The 19,999-nt window shown below is 38.7% G+C and overlaps 1 protein-coding gene across 1 annotated transcript in view; it reads right to left on the minus strand.

The window, feature by feature from the left end:
• LOC120423028 (fibrillin-1-like) overlaps window positions 1–19,999 on the minus strand; it is a 137,929-nt gene that overhangs the window by 29,227 nt on the left and 88,703 nt on the right. The window contains exons 6-7 of the mRNA XM_039586669.2: window positions 18,927–19,052; window positions 2,067–2,741 (exon numbers count right to left, since the gene is read on the minus strand). Of these exons, the coding sequence (XP_039442603.2) occupies window positions 2,067–2,741; window positions 18,927–19,052 (801 nt within the window). The remainder of the gene's footprint in view (window positions 1–2,066; window positions 2,742–18,926; window positions 19,053–19,999) is intronic.

Genomic DNA, 19,999 nt, shown 5'->3' on the forward strand with positions numbered 1-19,999 from the left:
TTGCTATAAAATTGGCTAAGGCATTGAAAATTGGACCTCTGGTTGCTGAGATACAGCGGAAAAAAATTGAAGCTAACGCCAATTTAAGTTTTAAGTCTCACCCAAACAACTCTTCATTTTCTAGAGTCGATGTCTCAGCAACTAATGGTCATATGTTCAATGTTAAAAATGAAACATTCGTGAAATTTTCAGATCTTTTCGAAATAAACATTTTGGAAATTTAAGGAGCAAAAATTACATTCCAAATGGGAGTAAAATTGAATGTTTGACCCTTTTGAAACGTCTCTTAGACAATTTTAAACCAAATTTGCAGAACTCTTGTTTTTTCAGAGGTGGTCACTCATGGTCACTATTTTTAAAAATCGAAAAACTAGAAATATTTCACTGCATTCATAAATTCGGTGGCCATGTCATGAAAACGGGGTCCTTTATTTAAAATTGTGCAAAGTACTTTTCGTTTGCAAAGTCAAATGTGCATATTAATTGAGGTGAAAAAATGTAAGAAATTTCGATGTTTTATTCAAAAAATCACACTTTTTCAAAAGTTTATAACTCGGCGGCAAATTTTTCCCATGCTGTTCTATGGCGCAATAATTGCGGGGTTTTGTCCCATAAAACATACAACAAATAACACAAATCAAAAAATATAGATTTGAGGAAATTGAGTTTTTGTAAAAAAAAGTTATTTAAGAATCGGCAAATATTTTTTCTGAATTGTCCTCACCAATACCTACAACTTTGTCAAAAACATCTCTAGAGTTTTTTTTTTTTTTTGAAAAGGTCCAATAAACAAATTTCCAGTTTTTGATTTTTGGGTGTTTTTGAAACCGCCTTTAGTCAGGGGTGCTCAAAAACACCCAAAAAGCAAAAACTGAAAATTTGGTTTATGGGACCTTTGAAAAAATACTCCAGAACTAAGGCTGGTACAAATTTTATTTAAAGTTTTTGTCATCTCACCCCTTCAAAGCTGGCCCGTAAAATCAGGGTGCAAAAATTTCAATGGAAATTTAAGTGTCATCAGCTGAAATTGATTTAAAATGCATTCCCCTCCGTTTAAAATCGTTTTTAGAATGTTTGGGTTGATTTAAACGTCTTTTGAATTTTTGAAATTGGTTGATGTTTAGTATCGCAAAAAGTTGTTTTTTCCGTTTTTTTTTGTTTTCGTCAAATCTTACTTTTTTAAAAACTTATGATTGCAAAACAACTGAACTAGTGTAAAATGCATTTTCAAACACTTTGTGCATTCAAATGTTGAGACTATGGCCTGTTATTTCCCCCCCCCCCCCCCTTCGACCCAGCCAGAGCCGAGGGACAAAATCTTTGAAAAATATTTGCATCGGCCTAATTGAACAGAAAATTCCTTGAGAAGTTTCAGGTTTTCGAATATTTACGTACCATTTCGCCTTAGCCTGCCAAAATTGTATGGAGACTTGTATGGGTGAACCAATGATACAAAATGGCTTCTTTGGTCATAGGAAAGGCTCCCACATAGTTTGAGCCAAATCGAAAAATGCAAATAAAATCCATTTCCATATATGTATTTCCTTTCTTTAGTCCAAAATTTTTAGAATTTATTAAAAGCCCAAAAAGGCTTTTGGCTTCAATATGATTAAAAAGCTTAAATCTGATGTAAAAAAATAAAAATTTCCTTTTTACTCCGTACGGGAATGCTTTGCTGACGATTTTGTGCAGAATATCTGAATTCTGCAAGTACGAGAATAGACCTAATGGCAGAACAAATGTTTCTATTTAAGTATTTAATAATTTCATCAACTGTTTTGATGATACAAATAAACATAATAATCAGTAAAAAGCTGGACATTAAAAAAAACGGAAAATGTGTTGGCAACACTGTTTTACTAAACTGCGCTCGGTGGATACGTTATGGTCGCACCCGGCCAAGGCCAAACTTTAATCATAAATTAAAGTCAGCAGGAGTGAGATAAGAGTTGCGAGAAAGAGCAAAAAAACCCAGCAGCACACGCAAGTACTTCGGAGGGAGGCCATATAAAAAAAGTAGAAGGAACAAAAATAGAACGTAACACTATCAAAGTTCGTGTACTAACCTTCACATGCACCGGATGAGCTTAATCTGAGCCCCTCACGGCAGGTAATTGGGCGAACGGTGGTGGTGGTGGTCGTCGGAAGCTCGGGCTCCAGATAGTCATCGGTATCATCATCGTCCTCTTCATTAGACCCTTCATCCCGGTCAGCCCCACCAGCGGCCGGCGAAACCACAACGACGGCGGACTCTGTGGTGGAAATTTGAGGCGGCCTCGGAGGTTCGGTTTCATTTTCCTCTTCTTCGTCAAACTCATCATTTTCGGAGGACTCCAGCAGCTCTTCCTCACCGTGATGATGCCGGTGGGGATGCTGTGAATGAATTTCCACCTCATTGTTCAGCCTATCTTCAATCTTTGATCGATCGATTTCCGGCGTTTGCGGCGGAGACGGAAGTGGCAGCAACTCATTGTCCAATCGGTCATCTTCCTCGTCGTAGTCGTCCTCGTTCTCGTCCTCATCGTCGTGTTCAATTGGCAAAATTTCATTGTTGGGCTCCTCTTCGATTGGGACCGCTTCCGTTGTGGGTGGCGCAGGCACGTCAGGTTCTGGCGCAGTTTCTTCACCATCCTCATCTTCCTCGTCATCGTCCTCCGGCAAACATCGGTAAGAACCGTGGGTATTCTCACAACCATTGGAGCACTGTTCAGCTATAGACGGATCTTCACACTCGTTGATATCTGTTGATTAACAGTGGTTTTTGCGTGAGAAATACATCAATTTCAAGGAAGAGCAATACATGTTAAGCTTGATAAATTTACGAGCAATCGGAGAAGAAAAGAAAAGCGTTGCAAACTATTTCAGAAAAGCTGAAAGCAGTTTATAAAAGAGGCAAGCTGCATAACAAGTTAATGGTGGCCAACCCCCGCGAACAGCACAAAACTTTAGCTCCTTCTGCCTGCGCCGCATAAACACGTGCGGCGCACTACTTCTCTTTTAAATAAATTTCACCGAGTTTCGCAAAGTATTTTGTGTGCGCGCAAAATTATAAATACAAACCATTGAGTGCGCTTTTGTGGAAAAACGAAAGCTCGCGCTGGCGCATCAGCGAAGAAAAGCCAAGTCAAGAAAAAAACCTCCCTCATGAAAGGGCGGGAAATTTTTGAGCTCACCCACATTTCCCATTCCACAGTGGTCCGAAACCGAATTCTAGAATGACAAAATTGGTAGTGACCACACGTTAAGATTTAGAGTTTTGGTGTCTTCGGGACAAATGATCAGGGTCAATAGGGGCATCTTTTGGTATGGTGGACATTAGGGTGGTCCAAATTTTGGGGTGGTTCAGAATTTTTATTTTGGCGGGATGACGAGATAGCGCTTTGGTGTCTTCAGAAAAGTTGTAGGGAACACCATTCTGAGCAACTTTGCTCATGAGTACAAAGCTCTATCTTCAAACGAGAAGTTTCTAGAGCCATTTTTTTAATTAAGGTTGAGGTGTTAATGAAAAAATGAGTTTTTTTTTTTAATTTTTCAACTCAGGCTTATGTTGTAGCGAGATAGTGTCTTATAGACATTTGTAGAGCTTATCAAAATACACATTTATCTTCCAAGAGAGCGAAAATCGGACCTTCTAAACGAATCAAAAATAAAAAAAAAAATCAAACCATCCACATTAACGACCCCCGGGTCTTTTGTGGTCTCTTTTGCAAGTTTCTGCTCGAACCTATGAGTCCGAACGAAACGAACGTTATAGCCAAAATACGATGAAAAAGACGCCATTTTGAAATGTGAATAACTTAAAAAGGTGGTGGAGTTTGACCTCGCTCTTAGAAGCATCTGAAAGCACACATTCTAGAGTACATGTGCTGAAAATATCTCGGAGGTCTTTTTTGCTTAACTCAAAAAAAAATCAAACCATCCACATTAACGACTCCCGGGTTTTTTGTGGTCTCTATTGCAAGTTTCTGCTCGAACCTAGGAGTCCGAAGGCTTGAATGGGGAGAGCACCCAAACCTCTTTTTACTCCAAGGAACCTTCCACCCCAGTGTTTGAACTGACGACCTTTAGATTGCGAGTCCAACCGCCGCCAGCGATTCCACCGGAGTAGGTTTGGTTTGGTGTGTTGTTTGTACTTATGGCATGGAGACAACTCCTACACCTGGAATGACTTAACGGTCTAACAACCAAGGCCGGGACCGACATTTTACTTCCTCATCCGATGGAAGGTTGGAGCAGATGGGAATCGAACCCAGAATCATCTGCTTACAAAGCGGACAGCGTAACCATTCGGCCACGCACTGCCTCTGCCACTTCGTTTTTCAAGTATAAAAATGTTCGTTTTGACAAGCTCTACAATTGTCTAGAAGGGCCCAAAAATGTACAAAATGATCTAGTGGTTGTAATAGAAGAAACAAGTTTAAACTGAAATATTTCAGGAATCAACAAAATAATTAAATTTATTCCTGAAATATTTCAGCTAAAACTTGTTTCTTTTATTAGAACCACTAGATCATTTTGTACATTTTTGGTCTCTTCTAGACAATTGTAGAGCTTGTCAAAACGAACATTTTCATTCTTGAAAAACGAATTTTGGTCAGTTCTATCAAAAGTTATGGGCAAAAAACGATTTTAAAATGCTCATTTTCAAATTGAGATTAAATGAGTTAAACAAAAAAGACCTCCGAGATATTTTCAGCACATGTACTCTAGAATGTGTGCTTTCAGATGCTTCTAAGAACGAGGTCAAACTCCACTACCTTTTTAAGTTATTCACATTTCAAAATGGCCGTCTTTTTCGTCGTATTTTAGCTATAACTTTCGTTTAGAAGGTCCGATTTTCGTTCTCTTGGAAGATAAATGTGTATTTTGATAAGCTCTACAAATGTCTAGAAGACACTATCTCGCTACAACTTAAGCCTGAGTTGAAAAATTCAAAGAAAACTCATTTTTTCATTAACACCTTAACCTTAATCACAAAAATGGCTCTAGAAACTTCTCGTTTGAAGATAGAGCTTTGTGCTCATGAGCAAAGTTGCTCAGAATGGTGTTCCCTACAACTTTTCTGAAGACACCAAAGCGCTATCTCGTCATCTCGCCAAAATAAAAATTCTGAACCACCCCAAAATTTGGACCACCCTAATGTCCACCATACTAAAAGATGCCCCTATTGACCCTGATCATTTGTCCCGAAGACACCAAAACTCTAAATCTTAACGTGTGGTCGCTATCAATTTTGTCACGCTGGAATTCGGTTTCGGACCACTGTGCATTCGTTCGAAAGTTTCGGATATTTTCGTTGCGCAAGCTCTTCGACGGACGCGTACCACACGGCGTTAAAGTTTTGCGCTCATCAAATGAACGAATAATTCAGTGAATGTGAAGAGGAAGGCACAGTTTGAAAAGTGGTTTAGTTTAGAACATTTTTGGAGCGAAATATCAGTTTTGAACACTGGGTTAAAGATTCTCTTAGCAGAAGCAATAACTGAATAGATTAATTTATAATCGATCAAAGCTATTTTTTAGTACAATGGAACATCTCTTGGACGAAAATTCTCAACGTTTTTGCAATATGATTTATTTATTGGGCATTTATCTTAATTGTCTATTCAATCTTTATACCTAGTAAAGTCCATACAAAAGTCAAATGAAAATATTTCATTTTTCGATTAACTGAAGAGATGTTCAAAAATCAAATTGCACGTGTTTCTGGAGACCTCACAGTTTATGCTTGCCCTCGAGTTGAACCTTCGCGGTCATTTTTGTAATTTTGTGTAGGTCAGTGTAATTTGCCAATTTTTTGTAGGAGCATAACTGTAACAATGTATTAAACATAAAATTGAGGTAAAAAGTCTCCAAACAAAATAACGAAAGGACAAAATTTAAAAATATATAAAGAAATGTTATTGTTTGTGTTATTATCGACTAATTTTCAGCATTAACATTTTCTAAAATAAAATAACACAAATTATTTTTGTCTTGTCTGAGCACAATTTTTCACATTTCATCCCAAACGAATGATGCATGTGAATTGCGCCCACTGGTGCAAAACTATTCGCAAAACGCAGTGGCTTGTTTCCCAATCTAGCTTTGGGCGGCTCAAAATTTTAAACAGTGAAATATTTTCCAAAGCGGTTTCGAGAGTACGAGCAGCTTGGCATCAAAACATCCGCCGAGCCTTTTGTGATGGCGTCAAACAGAGGACTTTTGAACAGTGGGAAAATGCCCCAAATAGACCACGCGCTCGAAGATAGACTAGCGATATAAAACTCCATCGCAGTGGCATGATCTGGGTCGTTTAAAACAAGTTGGAAGGGGGGCATTTGTTTGGTTGAAGCATGCTGCATCGAGTGATGGCAACCCTGCGATAGTGCGCACACAAAATAAGAGGAAAAAAAGCTCCCGGAAGCTGGCCGTGGCGTGGCTGACTGGCAGCATCCCATCCACACCGCCACCATGTGGACCGTTTAGTCAGGGCCGCTGTTCATTATCAAAGCCCGGTACTGCGCCGTAGGCAGGGTAGAAATGCGAGATTTTTTTTTCTATGGTGATGATTTGATGAAAAGTGAAATTCTTTTTGCTTGGGTTTTGGTTTTTCCGGAAGCTCCTGAAAGGCGTTGTGAGGGATGCGCCATGAGAGCGTGTGCTTTTTTTTGTTTAACCAGGAACTTTCAATACCGTGAAATGGGGAAAACAGGCCAATCTTGGCAAAACCTGAAATTGTATTGCGCGTCGAAAAAATACCGAAAGCAATCGGGTTAAAAATTGTTTTTAAAAGTATTTGAAGCGAATGTTCTATGAATCATGTAAGCCTACCTTCCACTAAGAGCCAAGCTGTGCCAGTTGCAGTGCAGCGAGCGCGTTTGAATAACAAAAGCACGGAAGAATGTTTGGGGATGAATAATTTATGACCAACCGATAGAATGTAGTTTCGATGCAGATGAAGCCCCGCGCGATCGGACCATTTGGATGTTGTCGGCCCAAGTCAAAGTTAGCAAAGCGGTGAATGCTCTCCTTGTGTTTACTTCCAAAGCAAACCCTGAAGAGATTCACGTGAAATTGGTGAATATTCATAATGGAATCGGCGATTAGTTTGAGCAGAACAGCAGCAGCGCGTAGTGACGAGAGTTCCCACCTCCCAAAGAGACAGAAAGAGCGAGAGAGAGAGAGAGAAAGTTACCTTCACAGGTTTTCCAGTCACCGCCAAGGTGCAACCCGACCGGACAGAGACAAAACGGCCTGCCCATCGTGCTGAGACACTGGTGGGAACAACCCGCCTTGGGACACTCGCCGGCATCGTCTTCGCAGCTGTGACCGTCCACAGCCAGACGCGTTCCGGGCAGACCCTGGCAGCTGCAATTGTAGCTGGCCCACAGATTGATGCACGTGTCCTGGCAGGGCCCGTGGCCGTTCCGCAGCAGGCACTCGTTGACATCTGCACGGTAATGGAACGCGATGTTAATTTTGGGAGGAAATTGACCTTGAAACCAGCCCTTCAACTTAACCAGGACGCTCCCGAGCAGGGACTCATTAGAAGCCACAGGAACACAAACCAGTCATTAGAGGTGTTAATTTGCTTATGGCGTGAATAAATTGTTCGCGGTGTAAAAATAATTCGCGAAAACTAGGGCGAAAGATTTAATTCATTTGTACTTGAGCATTTCATCTCACGGAGCAAGGTGGGTCACTGCTTGAAAAAAAGTACACAGGACATTGAAAATTTTAAGACGCATAAATACATTTGAAAAGAAAATCAAACAGAGAATTTCATTTCTTTTCAATTCAAAATAATCCAATTTCAAGGATAAAATAACTGCACCACCTATAAAAAAAACAAATATAATTTGTTGACAAAAAAAAATTCATAAAAAAATATTAAAGTAGCTTAAGAAATCATTACAATTTTTATATAAATTTTTGTTTTTGTCTTTTTTTTAAGAAACAAAACTTCTTATATTTTGGCAAGTTGAAAACTTGATCCTAATTCCGTCTTATTTGCAAATTCTCCATATTTTAAAACAAATGGTTTGCAAAAGTTTTGATATCAACTTCTGGTTATCATGAGAAGAAAACACGTTAAAATTGTTTTTTTTTGCTACCATATAGTTCAAACAACTGTTTTTATTCGAATAACCTGAATTTTGAATTTGACTACACTTCATTAAGCTATTTATTGCTTGATATGAGTTGAAAACGCTTTTTAGCAGCTGGAAACAGGAATGTTTGAGAATATTTTTGAAAGACACAAAAACCCTACAAAAATGTGATACAAAAATGAGCCAAACAATATTCTTTCTTTTAGTTATGAAAATTTGGTTTTTGAGAAGTTGTTTTTCGAATATAAGAATTGACAACTCTTTAAGTAGAATAAGGCTGGTTTTGGATCCTGGAGAAATCTAATGAACATTTTTATTATAATTTTTTTTATCTTATTTTTGTTACTTTCTTTTGCTGAAAACATCGAAATTGTATCCAAAAATTGACGTAGTCAGTGTTTTGTACTGAGTAATTGAAAGAAAACACAAAACAGAGAAGAGATGATCATTAGGATGGCTCGAGATGGTCTATTTTTCAGAACATGTTTTTTTTAGGTTGCTTTTAGGCCCCTAAACAACTCCCCAAAATGTAGGAGCGATTAGTTGCGTCCACACTTTGCGCATTGCATTTCAATTTTGTATGGGAATTAGTATTGGAAACCCCTCTTTTTACATTTTGAATTTTATTATTTTTATTTTCCACTAAAGTTTTCAAACCAATACAATAGCGCTGAAATTGAGAAAATTCTTTCAAACTTTCCCGAAGAAAGTATTGTGCTGTCTTGCTCCTGTCAAAAGATACAGCGTGCCAAAAACTGGTCTAAAACGTGATTTCCGAGTAAAAAACACATTTTAGACCAGTTTTGACGACGCTGTATCTTTTGACAGGAGCAAGATAGCACAATACTTTCTTCGGGAAAGTTTTAGAGAATTTTCTCAATTTTATTGCTATTGTGTTGGTTTGAAAACTTTAGTGGAAAATAAAAAGGATAAAAATCAAAATGTAAAAAGAGGGTTTTGCCATACTAAATCCCATGCAAAATTGAAATGCAATGCGCAAAATGTGGACGCAACCAATCGCTCCCAAATTTTAGGGGGTTATTTTGAGGCTCAAAAGGCATCGAAAAAACATTGTTCTGGTTTGATTTGATCCTTTTTTAATTTTTCCATATAACGACGAAACAGTCTAATGTTCATAATACTTTTAGAACATTATGAATCAAATAATTTGCTTAGTAAGAAATTAAATTGATTTCGATATTAAAAAAACAGCAATTTCAAAATAAAAAAAAACGATTTTTAGCCAAAACTTGAAATCACGAAGGTCGATTGAAACTAGATTACATTTAAATGATGAGATCTACCACAACAAACGCTTTAAAATCTTTGAGGAATTTTTATGATCTTGATTTTGTTTGATTTTTAAATCGAAGTTTTAAACAAATCCGTAAAATTAAAATGCATTGAAATATTGGTACAATTGCTTTACAATCAATAGTTTCAAATATCTAATTGTTAATGAAAAAAAAAATGTCGTGAAATGTTTGTATGCGTTTGTACAATGAAATTTTATTAAAAAAAAACATTATTTTTTTTCAAAATTGTTCAATAATGCTGAAAATGGTTATCCTGAGAGGAAAGCACATTTAAATTGACTTTATTGTTTACGAATAGTTTAAACAATTAATTATTTGATAAATCTTATTTTCGAATTAAGTTTTGATAAAATTTAAATACACAGAAAAAAATCAAATCCAAAATTCGTGAATTGTGTTCACGAATTTAAGAACCACGCAGGAATTTATTCAAGATCATGAGTATGATGCATTGGCATTATAAGCGTAAATATATCACTTCGTGGTTCTCAAATTCATGAACAAAATCCACGATTTCTGGAATTGTTTTTTTTTTTCGTATACCCAGCATATCTCTCACTTGAGTAGCTGTCTCAAAATAGAGTAACTAATTCTTTGAAAAAATACTTATTGGAAAGGTCTCTCAATAATAAGTAAGAGTGCAGTGTATTGGAAGGCAAAAATAATCAAACCAACTTTTCCGTGATCCAGACTCAAAATAGTTTCTAAAATTTGGTTAGCATCCATCCACACCCAAACCACACCGTGACCAAAATGATTGGTGGCCTGGATTACGGACCGTCATCCCCTTCTCCATCTTCAGAAGTGATACTTGCCACTCAAGAGCCCGGCTCTTAATTACACGCTCGACAGCAGCCGTAAAAGTGCGGAAAAATTGCATCAACGTTCGAAGGACACGACTTTTTACATTCGCAGCACACAAACAGCCAGTAAAAAAATAGTCGATGCGAGGAAAAAAAGGACGCACCAGAAGATAGAAGAACTTTTTTGAAAGCTCTGGTGTGAAATCTGGAGCGCTTTTTCTTAACTCGAGCAGCATAAATTTCCGCAATTAAAAACGTTGTGCTGAAAGAGTTGAAATCCTTGGAAAGTTGGAAATGTTGCGAGATAGGGCTTGTTTTTCAAGGATTTTCCTCGCGTCAGGATGTGCGGGTATGAATGCTGATAGTTACCTTTTGATGTTATGTCACAAATTTGTAAGAGAACTAGGAAACTGTTGAATGTGTCGAAAGATTCGATTGTATACTTTTACAAAAAAAAAACAGACATGTACGATAAAAAGCTCCCCTTTTTTTCTCGCGATAAAAGGTCAAACAGCACGCTCTAATGAGAACAAACAAGTTTAATTACGACAATGAATAGAATTTATCTTTTCTTCGCTGGAGCCCTCTCATCACCAGCATCAGCAACAGAAGCATCATTTTTCCTTGGGGCCATCATCCCGCTTCTTAGAGCCGCTGGATCAGGACGGACGGAGAACTTCCCGTGTATAAATATTCACCACCCTGGGCAACTCAGCCTTTCGAAACCAGCCGAGTACCCTCAACGTAGTGGCAAATGATATAAACAACTTTTTTTTCTGCTCCTTAGCTCGCAACTTTCTTGTAGAGGAGAATCCTTGCTAAGCAATTTCAGCACTATTAGCACCGCTAAAGTTTCATTTTATCTCGGCCTGGTGGACCAGCCAAACATTGGCCAAAGTAGCGGGCAGCGGCGAACCTTTCCCACCAGCACTGGGATAGTGTTGCCGCACCTAAAAAGTCACTTTTCATCATTATCATACTACAAGCTCAGCGCAACAGCGCTTTCTCTAGCTGAGTTGCCGGTTGCCGACCAAAGGTTCAGGAGTCGCTCTGGCGGAAGTCCATTGCCGGGAAAACTATTCTCGTTTGCGGAATATTTGGTGATGGTATAGAGCAGAGTTTGTAATGCATAAATTTGAAGTTGAAACAGATTCCGCGGTTTGTTGGATGGGTTAAATTGATTGCTCATCAATCTTTTGGAAAATAACTCTCAGCCAGTATTCACCATTTTTACAAAAAAGCTATTCTGTTAGAAATGCCATTTTTTGATATTTTTTATAGCAGCCATATTTCATTTTTGGTTCGTTAATACAAGCACACAAATACGGCAGCTGCCTGTACAAAAATGGTAAACAAATATCTGAAAATCTTTGTTATGCAAACGGGATTTCTTAACGATTTGGTGTATTCGAAAAATTTAATGGTATAAGTAAGAATAACTCAGCTTCAGATTCCATTGCTTTTGAAAAAAATAATTTTGGTTATGTTTTATATGGATTTATATGGCCCAGCCATGAAAAAAGGTAGTATTCATTGGAAAATCATATGTTTATAAAAACATAAAAAATATGATCCAGCAGAATTGGAAATGCAGCCAAAAAAGAGGAAAAGGAAAAAAAAATATTATTTTTTTGCAATTCCGTCGTGAAACTACTTATTTTTCCTGTCATTCTTGAACGACGAAATAGCCTACTTTTCTGTACCAAATATAACAGAATCAAATAGCAACACTTTTCAAAATAAATAAATAAAGTTGAACTTTTCAGCACTTGTTTCGAGAAGTAACACTTTAAAAAAATGATTTAAACGATTTATTGACAAATACATGAAAATTTGAATTAAAATTTCACTCAATGGGTGTTTTTCGGAATTGCAAAAAATGTTGCATGGATCTCGTTGCAAAACTCGATTTTTTAAGCACTCGTCGTATTTATCCAACTCGGTGAACCTCGTTGGATAAATGTACGACTCGTGCTGAAAAAATCCTCTTTTTGTAACTTGTTGCATAAACTACTATTTTCATATGATCACCCGCTCAACCTTCGAATGTCGATATCTCAGTGATCGCGTTTCAGTATCAATAGAAAAACTAACTTTATCCACCTATGTGGTTAGAGCCTTCCTCACTCATTGCCAACAATGGCTGATATGATGGGATTGTACAAAAAAAGTACATAAATATAACTAAAGAGGCCACATCTCGAGAACGGGTTGAGAGATCTTCAATGTGTTTGGACCCGTTGGAAAGATCTTTTGATAACCTAACCAACAATGGGTCGGATGGTGGATCCGGACATAGTTTACATACATTTAAGTGAGATCCGGCTTTCAAAAGTACATCAATATCACTTAAGTGGCCATATCTCGAGACAGGGTTGCCAGATCTTCATTGTTTTGGACTCGTTGGAAAGGTCTTTTGATAACCTAACCAACGATGGGTCGGATGGTGGATCCGGACATAGTTTACATACATTTAAGTGAGATCCGGCTTTCAAAAAGTACATCAATATCACTTAAGTGGCCATATCTCGAGACAGGGTTGCCAGATCTTCAATGTATTGGACTCGTTGGAAAGGTCTTTTGATAACCTAACCAACGATGGGTCGGATGGTAGATCCGGACATAGTTTACATACATTTAAGTGAGATCCGGCTTTCAAAAAGTACATCAATATCACTTAAGTGGCCATATCTTGAGACAGGGTTGCCAGATCTTCAATGTTTTGGACTCGTTGGAAAGGTCTTTTGATAACCTAACCAACGATGGGTTGGATGGTGGACTCGGACATAGTTTACATACACTTAAGTGAGATCCAGCTTTCAAAAAGTACATCAATATCACTTAAGTGGCCATATCTCGAGACAGGGTTGCCAGATCTTCAATGTTTTAGACTCGTTGGAAAGGTCTTTTGATAACCTAACCAACGATGGGTCGGATGGTGGATCCGGACCAAGTTTACATACATTTAAGTGAGATCCGGCTTCCAAAAAGTACATCAATATCACTTAAGTGGCCATATCTCGAGACAGGGTTGCGAGATCTTCAATGTTTTGGACTCGTTGGAAAGGTCTTTTGATAACCTAACCAACGATGGGTCGGATGGTGGATCCGGACATAGTTTACATACATTTAAGTGAGATCCGGCTTTCAAAAAGTACATCAATATCACTTAAGTGGCCATATCTCGAGACAGGGTTGCCAGATCTTCAATGTTTTGGACTCGTTGGAAAGGTCTTTTGATAACCTAACCAACAATGGGTCGGATGGTGGATCCGGACATAGTTTACATACATTTAAGTGAGATCCGGCTTCCAAAAAGTACATCAATATCACTTAAGTGGCCATATTTCGAGACAGGGTTGCCAGATCTTCAATGTTTTGGACTCGTTGGAAAGGTCTTTTGATAACCTAACCAACAATGGGTCGGATGGTGGATCCGGACATAGTTTACATACATTTAAGTGAGATCCGGCTTTCAAAAAGTACATCAATACCACTTAAGTGGCCATATCTCAAGACAGGGTTGCCAGATCTTCAATGTTTTGGACTCGTTGGAAAGGTCTTTTGATAACCTAACCAACGATGGGTCGGATGGTGGACCCGGACATAGTTTACATACATTTAAGCGAGATCCGGATATATGTGAAAACACATTTTTATACATAACTTTTGAACTACTTATCGAAACTTCAATCTGTATAAAACTCGATCTATGGGACCCTAAACCAAGTCGAATGCAACAGGTTCGGGTCAAATCGGTTTAGCCAGTGCCGAGAAACATGAGCTAGTTTGTTGGTCACATACATACATACACACACACATACACACACACATACACACACACATACACACACACATACACACACATACACACACATACACACACACATACACACAGACATTTGTTCAGTTTTCGATTCTGAGTCGATATGTATACATGAAGGTGGGTCTACGACGTTTTTATACAAAGTTCATTTTTAGAGCAGGATTATAGCCTTACCTCAGTGAGGAAGGCAAAATCATTGGTTATATTTTCTGTTCTTCAGAAAAATATATTTTTACTATTTCAATTCATGATAAGCAGTGACGACAAAACAATTACTTACTTCGTATTCCTTGCCATGGTTTTAATAATTCAGTGTGAATGATAAAATTGTAAACCATTAATTTGTCTAACAAACATCAATTTTAAAAAATAGAGAAGCAAAAGTAGTTTATGAAACAAATTCCAAAATGATGGTGAAAACAAAAGTGCTCAGAACGGGCACTAAATTGAACTGAAGGTTCTTTGGCCAAAATAATTCGACCCTTATTTTTGTTTTGTTTGACCATTAGAGTGACCTACATAAGGTTAGGGCGATCAAAAAATGCTACATAACTCAGTGCAATTGTATACGATTTTAACTAGGACGTGATTAGTTTGGCTTTAGAGAAAAAAAATGGTTTCGAAAGTCAACAAGCCTTACTCTTAAAAAAAAAACATTTTGACGGTGTCTGCACCAAAGAGCCAATGTCTGAAATAGTAGTTTATGCAACAAGTTGCAAAAAGAGGATTTTTTCAGCACGAGTCGTACATTTATCCAACGAGGTTCACCGAGTTGGATAAATACGAAGAGTGCTGAAAAAATTATGTTTTGCAACGAGTTCCATACAACATTTCTTGCAATTCCAAAAAACACACACTGAGTGAAATTTTATGTCAAATTCATTACTTCATGTATTTTGTCAATAAATCGTTTAAATCAAAAAATGTTGAAAAGTGTTACTTTTCGAAACAAGTGCTGAAAAGTAAGTACAGGAAAAGTAAGTAGTTTCACGATGGAATTTATAACAAATGGTTGGCTAACTCCAGCAATAATGAGACCTCCCTTACTAAAACACCTCAGGGTCGGCCTGTTAATCCGAATTCGGCACAAAAGGGAAACACCTGCTAATACCGTTAAACAAAACACCCACTTTATTGCGGTACTCGCGCGATAGGTTTATTTGGCAGACTCAAGCTGCACTTCCTTGTCCTTCCCACTTCCTTATCCTAGTCCTACCTCACACGTCCTCTTCTTCCTTTTTCCTTGGGGCCCCTTTCCGGAACTGTCACTGCTGCCGCTGCTCGTTCTCGCCGGCTTCTGCTACTCGCCGTCGTTGTCGCCTCCACGCATCCGGGACACACTCCACCGGAGCGGAACGCCTTCTTCTGCTCTGCTTGACGGTCAGCTGCTTCAGCACGTACTCGGACCCTCTCCTCGCCTTCTGCCTCGACGCTCCTGGGTTTGTTGACGGACCCAGGACTTCGGTGGACAAGTCCACCGGATTGCCTGGTTTCCGGCGTCGATGGTTTGTAACGGTGGGCAGATTCGGTGGCGGTTATGGTCGCGACAGGGATGTTCCTCGGAACAAAATGGTGGCGTCGCGACCGGCAGTTCCCACACCGGAACGGTGTAGAGTTGCGATCGTCTGGCGTGACGATCGCCGTAGGGGACACTGCGGGTGTCGTGTAGGTCACACGGGCTTCCGGCACCCAGGGTTGGGCTTGCCGATCGGTACGCGAAGCGTACACACCGAGGGGTCTGTAGGGCACAATGGGGCAGCGTTAGAAGATGGCGGAAAGGAGATGGGTTGGCTGATTCGGGGATTTGTTGTTTTGGGATCGTCCTCTACCTGGTTGTCCAGTTTCTGCGCAGGTTCTCCTGCAGCTCGTCCGGATCTTCCGATCGACGGACCCTTTTCTTCCGGTCTTCCGCGCCGGTTCCAATTCACTTTCACTTGACGGCGAACTAAGCTGGTCCGACCGTCCACTTCTTAAATCACCAGGCAAGTGACCGATCCAATGGCGCAGATTCTCCAGCGTTCCTCAACCTCATCCATCCTTCCCATTTCGCCCCATTCTCATCCTATTTCGCCCTAGCGAATCCATTGTCCTTCTCGTGGCGCTTTCTGGTGGTGACTAGCGCAACTACTCCAGCGTGCAGCGTTGGTAGCGTCCATTGGCGTTGGACAGCTACTCGAGTGGGGATGTTCCGCTCTCCAGCTTTCACAGGGTTCCCTTTCGGCATGCTAATTTACGCGTCGCGAAACAACAGTCTCACCACTCTTGAAGCTAACCGAACCACTGGTTACAAATTGCAAAAATATTTTTATGTGATTCATCGGGGTTTTTTTTATTAATTTTTAAAAGCACATTTGAACAGGATTTGTCAATGAATTGTTTGTTTTTTAGCTTCAATAAGGCTTCCGTGTGTTTGGTCATGATTAAGGCTACCAACTCTTGCTGAGCAAAAATCCGTACACTTTGCCGATATGCTACCATGGTATAACAAAAACTGTCATTGAATTATTTAGATAAATTAAATTTAATTAATCTTAGAATTAAAAATATAAAACTGTGTCGTTTTTACAGCTAACAAATTTCACAAAATGCAATCAGAGTGCTTATAACTTGCACGTTTAAAAGTATTCATAAAATAAACCGTGATTTGAATCAAATAATTATGTTCTTCAATTTTGTTTTTTTTAACGTTTGAAAGTTTACGAAATGTCAAGATTGTTTTTTCGAATAATATCGCTCTTAGTGTTTTCACGAACACTTTTCCAGAGTTTTTTTTATTGAAAAGGTCCTATAGCATGTGAAACACAACAGTTTATAAGACCTTTAAAAAAACTCTAGATTTGTTAAATGTTCAAATGTTTTCACAAGTTTTAGAAAGCTTTTAGAAATGGAATATATTTAGTAAGGAATTTCTAAAAGAACAATTCTAGAGTTTTTTTTAAAGGTCCTATCAACATAAGCAAGACAATAGTTTAAAAACTCTAGAATTATTGATAATCAAGTTTGAATTGAACAAAACCCCGGAAACTCTCCCTTTTTTAATCAAACTCACAGAAACCAAACATTTCTAGTTAACAAAAGCTTCGACCAAATCAAATAAGCAATTCAATGATTAAAAGGTTTTTTTTAAAATTCCGTACAAATCCTTATTATGCGTAAAATTCCCTACAAAAATTCCGGCCTGTTAAAAATCCGCGAAGAGGTTCGAAAATCCGTATGGTAAGGAAAAAATCCGTACAGTTGGTAGCCTTAGTCATGATCAACTTAAACACCAAAACAGTGTCAAAAAAAGTCCTTTGTCAAAATATTACATTTCGACTTAAGTGCTGAAAAGTTAAACTTAAGTAACCCACAATAGAATGGCAAATAGTAAGTAGCCTCACAATGAAGTGGCAAAAGATTACAAATTTGAGAAGCTTCTTTACTTGAGAAAAACTTTGAGAGAAATTTGTGATTTCAATGATAAGGAAATAAGATAAAAACATGTTTTTGTGAAAGTGCCACGAAACAGTATCACCAACCCTGTACTGACTTACCCGTTCAATAGGGAAGCCATGCAAAGCAGGGATCGGATGTTTTCTTGAAAGTTGAGGAAATGATGGGGTTGCTCCATGCTGATAGAACGTAACTTTTCCAGCTCAACGAACAACAATGCAATATTCTGAGATTGGTGTTTATTGCAGGGGAAGTGATTACATCGTTTGGCAGGATGATCATGCAACATTGACCACCCTAGATTAGTTGGAAACTTTGCTTTTCTTCAGCCGGCAATGTTGAGGCCGTCAACGAGGTTGGCAGAATGTTGTTATGAATCCGAGCCTAAAAGTCCTGAACTTGTTCTTTTCTTTTCCCGATACCCGACTCTTCGGGATGCACAACTTTGCTTCTTCCAAACGACGCAAACAAAGTCGTGGGCCGGGTCGAGATCCACCTCCTTCAGGAAAAACGAATGGCCTCGGAATAAACTTTCGCTGAACTTTCATTGTTGCACCTTCATTACGGGATTATCTACAATTACATTTCGCTTAATGTGATGCCATTAACTTGGGTGTGTGCTGCGTGGCGGAAAAGCTTAACGAGGAACCCCTCTTCTTGGGAGTCCTTTGTCGTGTTTGTCGAGCACTTCAAGTCTTCCGTTTTTCGCAGAGTCTTCCGAAGAGAGCTTTTCCAGTTTGCCGCCCCACCCAACCCCATCCATGTCAGAGAGCCAAATGAGCAAAAACTTGTGCGCTCACGTATCATTAAATTAAAGGCACACTAACTCCGTGATGCCTGGCCCGAGAACAAGTGAAACTTGGGAAATAATTTACCTCCCAAAGACCGAACCGTTAGTCTTCCACCGGCCGGGGAGGAGTTAATTCTTCTCGTCGCACAGTGCAGTGCAGCGCCGAAGGGTGAGAAGTTAAATAATTTAAATTATATCCAACTGAATGAGCACATACAGCAACTAAAACTATCAGAGCAGTGCTCCCAGAGAACCGGCATTAATCTTGTCGAGAAAAGCTAAATTGCAGCCTAATCAAGCTAAATCAATCAACCTAACACTGGTTCAACCGCCTCGTCATCGTCATCGTGCCTCTACTATCTAAATATGTTGCACGCATGTTAATGAGATGCTCGACAAAACAAGACGAAGAAGACGTTAAACTGTTGGTGTGCTCCAGGCTAAATGTGCTCATGTTCTGGAATTCCGCCTGCAGGAGAAACTGATGCAGCAAGCAACTAATCAGCATGCCAGAAGCGTCTTGATGCAGTTGAGTGGCGCGGAAAAATGAAAAGGATTTTCTCATGCACTAGCGGAAAATTGAATTAGAATGATTAGAGCAGAGAGAGAGAGGAAATACAGTGGAGTGGGTTTAACATTCACCATGCCGGGGAAAAAGGGACTTACCAATGCAGCTACGGCCATCGAGAACGTCGATCTGGAGCCCGGACTGGCAACTGCACTCAAATGAGCCTTGCTGGTTGGTGCAGATTTGCTCGCAGCCACCGTTGTTATGTTCGCATTCGTTGATGTCTGTTTTGGGAGAAAATTAGGGTATTATAATGTTTGTAATCTTTTAAACTTTTTTTTTTAATCTTTAATCAATAGTCGAACAAATACGTGAAAAATATGTAAAATTAAAGTTGGAGTTTCAAGACCACATTAAGTGGCCAAAATAATTGTCCTAACGACATTGTTCAAAATGATCCAGATTGTGTTAAAGAAAGTAAGAAAATTACTTATAAAACAATTTCCAAACATTTCATTAAAAATCGAGATTTTTTTTTCATTTTTCATAGTAGGCGGTGTTCGTCGTCTTAGACAACTTATTCTGCAAAGTGCAGTAGGGTTGAGGATTGAAACAATAATTTTGGGAGCTTATTGCGTAATAAATAGCTTTTTAATGTAATACTCTAAGTTTAGCATTGTCTAATGTCAAGCAATATTTTGCAATGTGTACAAAGAAAATATGTAATTGTAATCGGTCGTCTTGGTTCTTCCAGCTTTAATTTTGAGGAAGTTTTTAAGAAAGCAAGAAATCTATTAATTTTGGACAGTTGAAAGAAGTGATCATGAAACAATCGATTTTCAGCCTATAAACCCACATTGTCGGCATTAAAAAGTGCAATCAGAAGCTCATTTCTAAATTAGTTTTAAACTTTTTAATTAACTTTGTTTGGAAAAATTGTTTATCTTTATTTTGGCTCTATTGTAAAATCCTACAGGTACTTCCTTGACTTGACAAAAAGTAAACACTACAAGTTATCGTATCCAATAAAGCAACAAATTAAAAATTACAAATAAAATCTCAAAAAAAAAAAAATCAAAAAGGGTGTTGCTCTTGACTCCCGACGAATAATAGATTCTAAAAAAAATCTAAATCACTTTAGAGTGGTAGGGGAGCTGGGGGTAAGACGGCCAGGCGGGGTAAGACGGCCACCCCACTGTTTTACTAAGTATACTAATGAATATTACTAAAA

This window comes from Culex pipiens, chromosome 3 (genome assembly GCF_016801865.2).
Source record: "Culex pipiens pallens isolate TS chromosome 3, TS_CPP_V2, whole genome shotgun sequence".
In the NCBI taxonomy this organism is placed as follows: Eukaryota; Metazoa; Arthropoda; class Insecta; order Diptera; family Culicidae; genus Culex; species Culex pipiens.